Here is an 8394-nt window from a genome sequence, read left to right as displayed (position 1 = left end):
TAAGAAAGACTTTGAGGACATGTAACGTTTATTAAATCGTACCTGCAGCCCACAAGACATGTCTGAATAAAATACTGTTTGTGAAATCAATTAAAAAAGATCGTATGACAAAACGAAAACTTGGAATGAAAATTACGAAGCTTTAAATCTATCAGTACTATCAATTTTCTTTCATAATTTCACCCGTGATATAATGATAATTTTAGAAGCCACCTCTGAGACGAAGAACCAAGTGGAGTGTAGATTCTTTCTGGATGTTGTAGTCGGACAAAGTTCTACCATCTTCCAGTTGTTTACCAGCAAAGATCAAACGCTGTTGATCTGGAGGAATGCCCTCCTTGTCCTGGATTTTGGCCTTGACGTTTTCAATTGTGTCAGAGGCCTCTACTTCGAGTGTGATGGTCTTGCCAGTTAGGGTTTTGACGAAAATCTGCATTCCTCCTCGAAGACGAAGAACAAGATGGAGAGTGGACTCTTTCTGGATATTGTAATCAGAGAGTGTTCTCCCATCCTCCAATTGTTTACCAGCGAAGATCAAACGCTGCTGGTCTGGGGGAATTCCCTCTTTGTCCTGGATCTTGGCTTTGACATTTTCAATAGTGTCAGAGGCCTCTACTTCCAGTGTGATGGTCTTCCCAGTCAATGTCTTTACAAAGATCTGCATGCCACCTCGAAGACGTAGGACCAAGTGCAGAGTGGATTCCTTCTGGATGTTGTAGTCTGAGAGAGTCCTGCCATCTTCCAATTGTTTACCAGCGAAGATGAGACGTTGTTGGTCTGGAGGAATTCCCTCTTTATCCTGGATCTTCGCCTTGACGTTTTCAATTGTGTCAGAGGCCTCTACTTCGAGTGTGATGGTCTTGCCAGTCAGAGTCTTGACAAAAATCTGCATTCCTCCTCGAAGACGAAGAACAAGATGGAGAGTGGACTCTTTCTGGATATTGTAATCAGAGAGTGTTCTCCCATCCTCCAACTGTTTACCAGCGAAGATCAAACGCTGCTGGTCTGGGGGAATGCCCTCCTTATCCTGGATCTTGGCCTTGACATTTTCGATGGTGTCAGAGGCTTCGACTTCTAGGGTGATCGTCTTTCCCGTGAGGGTCTTCACGAATATCTGCATTCCTCCTCTCAGACGCAGGACCAAGTGGAGTGTTGATTCTTTCTGGATGTTGTAGTCTGACAGAGTTCTGCCATCTTCCAGTTGTTTACCAGCGAAGATCAAACGCTGCTGGTCTGGGGGAATGCCCTCCTTGTCCTGGATCTTGGCCTTGACGTTCTCAATCGTGTCAGATGCCTCCACTTCAAGTGTGATAGTCTTACCAGTCAAAGTTTTCACGAAAATCTGCATTCCTCCTCGAAGACGAAGAACGAGATGGAGGGTGGACTCTTTTTGAATGTTGTAGTCTGAAAGAGTTCTTCCGTCCTCCAATTGTTTACCAGCGAAGATCAAACGCTGTTGATCTGGTGGGATACCTTCTTTATCTTGAATTTTAGCTTTAACATTTTCAATAGTGTCAGATGCTTCGACTTCCAGGGTGATGGTTTTGCCAGTCAATGTCTTAACAAAAATCTGCATTCCACCACGAAGACGTAGGACCAAGTGCAGAGTGGATTCCTTTTGAATGTTGTAGTCTGAGAGGGTTCGGCCATCTTCCAACTGCTTACCAGCGAAGATCAGACGTTGCTGGTCTGGAGGGATTCCCTCTTTGTCCTGGATCTTGGCTTTGACATTTTCAATTGTGTCAGAGGCCTCGACCTCCAGGGTGATGGTCTTTCCAGTCAACGTCTTCACGAAGATCTGCATGCCACCTCGAAGACGCAGGACAAGGTGAAGGGTGGACTCTTTCTGAATATTATAATCAGAAAGGGTTCTGCCATCCTCGAGCTGCTTACCAGCGAAGATCAGACGTTGCTGGTCTGGAGGGATTCCCTCTTTGTCCTGGATCTTGGCTTTGACATTTTCAATTGTGTCAGAGGCCTCGACCTCCAGGGTGATGGTCTTTCCAGTCAACGTCTTCACGAAGATCTGCATGCCACCTCGAAGACGCAGGACAAGGTGAAGGGTGGACTCTTTCTGAATATTATAATCAGAAAGGGTTCTGCCATCCTCGAGCTGCTTACCAGCGAAGATCAAACGTTGCTGGTCTGGAGGGATTCCCTCTTTGTCCTGGATCTTGGCTTTGACATTTTCAATTGTGTCAGAGGCCTCGACCTCCAGGGTGATGGTCTTTCCAGTCAACGTCTTCACGAAGATCTGCATGCCACCTCGAAGACGCAGGACAAGGTGAAGGGTGGACTCTTTCTGAATATTATAATCAGAAAGGGTTCTGCCATCCTCGAGCTGCTTACCAGCGAAGATCAAACGTTGCTGGTCTGGAGGGATTCCCTCTTTGTCCTGGATCTTGGCTTTGACATTTTCAATTGTGTCAGAGGCCTCGACCTCCAGGGTGATGGTCTTTCCAGTCAACGTCTTCACGAAGATCTGCATGCCACCTCGAAGACGCAGGACAAGGTGAAGGGTGGACTCTTTCTGAATATTATAATCAGAAAGGGTTCTGCCATCCTCGAGCTGCTTACCAGCGAAGATCAGACGTTGCTGGTCTGGAGGGATTCCCTCTTTGTCCTGGATCTTGGCTTTGACATTTTCAATTGTGTCAGAAGCCTCAACCTCCAACGTAATGGTCTTGCCAGTCAAGGTTTTCACGAAGATCTGCATAATGAAGCTGTAAAAACAAAATAAAATAAGTCGATTGGTTGACGATGACAATTGCATAACATTCGCAGGTAATAAAAATGAAAGGTAGACAAGATTTATGACTTAATGCCATTGGTGGATCTGTAAATAGACTTTTGAGGCCGTCAAACTTCTAGGTTTTGCGTTCATGTGAAGGTAGAAAATATAGAAAAAAACTAGCAGTTATCCCTCCTAATTAGGATTTTTGCTTTAATAGTGCGAGTTGATTGTAAAGATTATGAAATTAGAGAATCACTTTTTGAGCTGTCACTCTACTTCCGTGAACTCGGTCGCGTAAAAAATGCTTGATAATACGTAATGGCGCCTATTGGTAAATCGAATTACCCTCCACAAAGGTCATGACATACCCTTACACAACGGAAAAATTAATATTGAAGACTTCTCACTTGAAAATGAAAAACTATTCCCGATTTATTTATCGAATTCACGACAAAAAATTCGATGATAAATATTTATAGCTTCTTGACTCAGCATGACGCCATATCGTTCCAAATAACGGTTTTTATGACTCACCCAAAAGCACCAAACGTTGCCTATACGTTTTTCGGCGATTAATTTATCCGCGAACTTGAGAATTCCGTAATAAATTATCGATTTCACTTCAAAAATAATGAAGATAGTAATTTGGTAAACCGAAAATGTAACAGCGAATTTTCTAAACTATTGATTTTCTCGAAAGTGAACTGACGCAGCATAAAATGGCTGACGGGTGAACAAAGGAAAGTGGAGTTTTACATGAACAAAAACGCTCTCAAAACCCCTAAAATCGACCAAATCTACAAATCGACGAAGAATAAATGAATAAAACTTACCACTACTGGATTCAATGCAAGATAATTCAATCGGAATTAATATAATGAATTTTTTTTAATAATCGTAAATGAAGTAACAGAGAAACCCTCAAGTCAGTATCCCACCAGGGAATGATGCGCAACCGATACGACGCAGCAGTTTTATTGGATCTGTGTCATTGTTGCCAATTCTTGAATCAAAATTGATACGGGCGCGTTTCTATGATCTCCAGATGACGGCACCAATCGACGCTAGGGAGAGCTCGCCGCGCTATTCAATCGTCGAAGAATTAATAATGCCGAAGAATAATTACATAATAATAATCCGATAAAATCTTTAGTCTCCAATTCTCAGTTTCTGTCATTTATTCTATTCCTTCCATCAAAAGACAGGGATAGAAATCGAATTTATGGGTATTTTTCTATTAATCGATTTTAAGACTTTCCGGAGACATTGAAAAAAATTTTTTTTCAATTTCTTACCGCCTACGTTTTTTTGCATTGTTTCATTTCTCCTCGTTAAAATTACATCATAAAATCCAAAAATATGCATATCCCGCACATATTCAAGGAAAAAACAGTGCTTTCTACCGACAAAAGTGAAGGAAAACTTGTTTTCATTCACTCGTTTTACAAAAATTTCAGTCTCGAATTCATAAATTTGACTCTACTCTAGAGACGCGAAAAATTTATGAAATTCAAAATTCATTTATGCATGATCTGCTGCGGATAAAGTAAAACAGATGCTTAACTTTTTCTTTGCAGTGTAACGAACATTAAAAAATAAAAGCTAAAATCGTATGAAAATTATGGCGCAAGGAGAATTTGGAACTAAAAACTATGTCGCGGGACATCCGATTTTTGAAAAATTTTAAAAATTAAAAAAACTAATCAATGAATTAAATTTTAATTGAAGCCAATCGATAGGACTCAAGGATACCTACATTTGAAAGAAAATCAATTCCATCCTTCATTAGCAAACAATGTGAAAAAAACTTTATCAACTTTATAACTCTATCACACATAAATACATACACATATAACAAAATGTAACAGCGAATTTTCTAAACTATTGATTTTCTCGAAAGTGAACTGACACAGCATAAATGGCCGTGTATATACGTACGGACACGGTTTAAAAATTGTATTTTCGAACTTTTGGATCATAATGAGTCGGTATAACACAAAAAATCCGAAACTTAAATTTGGACGATTACAATGTTTCCATTCGGAAGTAAAAAATGAAGTCTAATAACGCAAAAAGCAACGGTCACATGCCTTCTCTCGAATAGGCTGCAATCCCTGCTTATTTTAATTACCTTCGAATCAAATGCACAACGAATGGTGTGATTCGTATCATATTCCGAGAGAATTACAGTAGCTCTACCCTGCGCCCATGAAAATTGCATAAAATTCAGAAATTTTGAGAAGCATAAAGACGAGAATTCTTTAATTTATGGGAATTTTCAATGAATACATGAATATTTAGCATCAAATTATCCTAAATTTTCAAGTAATTGAAAATTCAAGAATATATTTAGCGGAATTTTCCGGTTTTCTATTAATTTTCAGGGAATAATTTAACTAAAACTTACAGTTCTCATTGATTTTTCCTCGAAATTCCTTGGAATTTCAGTGGAACTTAAATGTGATGAAAATTCAGGAAAAGTGCACTGCAAATTTCAGCTAAAAATTTTTAACAGTGTAGAAGTCGCTGGACTAGTATGGAAAATTGATGGTCAAAATTTTTTCGGTCATTTCATGCTTATGGCCAATAGTCATTTTTTTCTGCCCATATGGTCAGATTCTCGGTGCGGTAATTACCGGTCATGACGGTGGTCATTGACGGTCATTTTCCCACTCACATCTGGGACTTTCCAAAGTCTCAAATTAAGACTTTCTAACTTAGCTTCTTACTTTTTTACTTTTGTCTAAAATTATTATTCTGACTTGTTGAACATTAAAATAGTACCTAACAGATGTTGAGAATAATGATTTTTATACGGTATAAAAAAAGAAAAATAATGAGTGAACCGAAAAAAATTAATTTTTGTCACGCTGTGCGAAAAAGTAACGTCCCTTTTCCACACATTGTGATGAAAAATATCGTTCGATGCTCGTGGGAAAAGTGTTTTATGGCTCGTGGGATTATATCCCTCGCCTTCGGCTCGTGCTATAAACCTCCCACGAGCCAAAAAACTCTTTTCCGCACACGTAACGAAATATACTATTTCCTTTGATCTTATTGAGATAATCGAAAAAAAACTTAGTTTTATTCTATGGAATCTAGCGAACATTTTGAAAGACAAATTTGAAACGGATAAAAATTGTAATGCACTGAGAGAAAAACGACAAAATTCTGAAACAAATCTTACTTGTGCCAAGAAAATAGTTTTTTGAAAATGATCAAAAAAGGATTTTTTGTGCCAAACATGCAGAGAGTGCGCCGGAATGAAAAGTTTTTGTCGCAAAAATAGATTTAGTAGTTAAAAAAAAAATAGCATCCTGTGTACACTCAAGAAATGTCATTTCTAGTACTACTCCTTCGTTATTCAATACTCCCATACGTATTTTGCTCCCGAAAAATCTTTGCTTTATGCGAAACAAGGGATAGCAGTTTTTCGTTTCGACTGTCTAACAATCACAGGCAAGAAATGAACCCTTAAATGAAACAATAATAATGATATGATAACAATCTTGTAGCTTAGGGACAAAATATTTGTTGATAAATTTTCCTCTATATGAGATATCCTGCCTTCTTCATCCTGAAAACACACCGTCTAGTGTGAATTATTCGCCTCTTCAGCCCAATATTTTGTTGCTGTCAAAAGCAGAACAATTATTCATATTTGAGACTTTCAAATTCGAACCAAACAAATTCTTTTTTGGAAATTTTCAACTAGCGATTTTGTTGGCCCATACAAGACTTGTTTGAGAACGCGTTTGTTTTGCTCTCGGTGTAGGAGGAGCATTTCAAAGCTAAGCACACGAAAAACGATGTTTTCGCTTACTTTCATAGGTACCCCATGATATACCGAATCTCGCTCGATAGTTATTTTCATCAATCGAAGCCTCTGAAATTTCACCCTGGTCCCCCCTTAAGACGTTGAGGCTTCAAATCAAGACTTTTCAAAATCTTATTTTGAGACCCTTAAAATATTTAAATAATCTATGTTTTTTTTCAGAGTATCAGTGGTTGATTTAAACAAATAGACCATTCAGTTCAATTCTTCGTCGGTATTTGGCTCAAGGAGACAGCGTTAATTCTACATTTTCAAAATTTCCATAGGTTTAAATTGAATTTTGGTTTATCATAGATCCATACTATGATTCCGTCACCATTATCTAAATAAAACAAAACTAAGGTACAACTCACTACATCCCATTAACTTGACCCGATTAGAGTGACCTACTTCAACTACGCAGAAACAAATAAAATTGTTTGTAATGTTGGCGCAATATTTGTCCAGACATGCCCTACATCGCGTAGAATTCGTTAAATTCTGATATAAATAGGCAACACGATTATTCCATTCATCAACAGTTAACAGTTATTCATCGAACAGAAGATTCCAAGTAGCAGACAAAGATGGTTTGCAAAGTATTGTGCATTACACTCCTCGCTTGTGTTGTTGTCCAAGCTGCGCCGAAATTCGAGAGTGTGGTAAGCAGAAAAGTAAACCACGGAAGCAAAAGACTACGCACTAATTACACGCTAAAATCCATGCGATTTCGAAATTTCTACTTGAAATATCAAAATTGTTACTAAACTTACTGCATTTTCCATTACAATCTCGTTAGAAATTCCAGAAAGGTCAATACGCTACATGATTACTAAAATTCAATAATGCAATTTAGTGTAATTTTTAAAAGACTTCTTTCTCCGTGTGACTGTTGACTGTTTTTTCTCTTTTCTGGCTGATGAAAAAAGTTAAGTCAGCGTAAACGACAGATTTGCATTACTATTCTCGCTATCGTTCCAAATCTTCCTATTAATAAACGAGTTATTACAATTATGGTGTCTAGAACCGTGATCCAAGTATTAAAAATTCCTGAAAATACCTAGTTGATACTCTGAAGAGCTGATATCAACTCAAAATTCTGATGAATCAGATTTTTGGTTAATACACGCTTATTTACCAAATCCCCAGCTGACATCACTTACACGGTTCGACAAAATTCCGATATATTCGATCTCGAAAACGAAACCAAACCCATCTTACAGGTTTTTTAATGCTGATTTTACATTTAAAAAAATCTTTCTAACACGTCTAGTTTTCGAAAAAATTGTTAAAATGTTGAGAAATGGCTAAAATGAAATGGATTGATTAATTGATTGATTGAGGTTCATTAACTGTACATTATTTTGTACAACGTAAACGTCACATAAGTCATTAAGCAGTAAACAGAAACACTAAAAAAGATATGAGGATAGAATTACTATCAGTAGCTTAAGGGATAACGGAAGCCGTCGCAAAAGTTTGTTTTTTCAACCCATTTTTCTCCGATTGTGTTTAATATAAATGGCTGAAATTTTCAGCAAGTATTGAGGGGAGTCTGAGCGTTGTCACCCATCTATTATTTTTTAGCATCAGCTGTGTCGTTAAGTTTTCTGCATTTTTTTTTTTGCGAAAAATCTGAAAAATAATAGATGAAGGACAACACTTAGTCTCTCCTCAATACTTGGTGAAAATTTCAGCCATTTATATTGGACACAATCGGAGAAAAATGGGTTGAAAAACCAAACTTTTGCGACGGCTTCCGTTACCCCTTAAACATAAGAAGACATTAAAACATAATTAAGTGAAATGCGACCTGATACCAATGTAAGTTACATCGGAAAACAGT

General features: G+C 37.9%; 1 protein-coding gene across 1 annotated transcript; it reads right to left on the bottom strand.

Moving 5' to 3' along the window:
* Positions 1 to 10: 10 nt before the first annotated feature.
* LOC107045909 (polyubiquitin-A) lies at positions 11 to 3680 on the bottom strand. Its single transcript, XM_015268319.1, has 2 exons — positions 3568 to 3680; positions 11 to 2723 (listed from the first exon to the last, which is right to left on the bottom strand). The coding sequence occupies exon 2, from the start codon at positions 2714 to 2716 to the stop codon at positions 203 to 205; it is 2514 nt and encodes an 837-aa protein (XP_015123805.1). The 5' UTR covers positions 2717 to 2723; positions 3568 to 3680; the 3' UTR covers positions 11 to 202.
* Between the last annotated feature and the right edge of the window lie 4714 nt (positions 3681 to 8394).

Source organism: Diachasma alloeum, unplaced genomic scaffold (assembly GCF_001412515.2).
Source record: "Diachasma alloeum isolate Michigan unplaced genomic scaffold, Dall2.0 Dall_scaffold_00181, whole genome shotgun sequence".
Lineage (NCBI taxonomy): Eukaryota > Metazoa > Arthropoda > Insecta > Hymenoptera > Braconidae > Diachasma > Diachasma alloeum.
This window is presented reverse-complemented; position numbering and strand designations above follow the sequence as displayed.

Bases quoted from the DNA above. Each gene is read 5' to 3' on its own strand.
- LOC107045909 (XM_015268319.1), bottom strand. From the start codon at position 2,716: ATGCAGATCTTCGTGAAAACCTTGACTGGCAAGACCATTACGTTGGAG.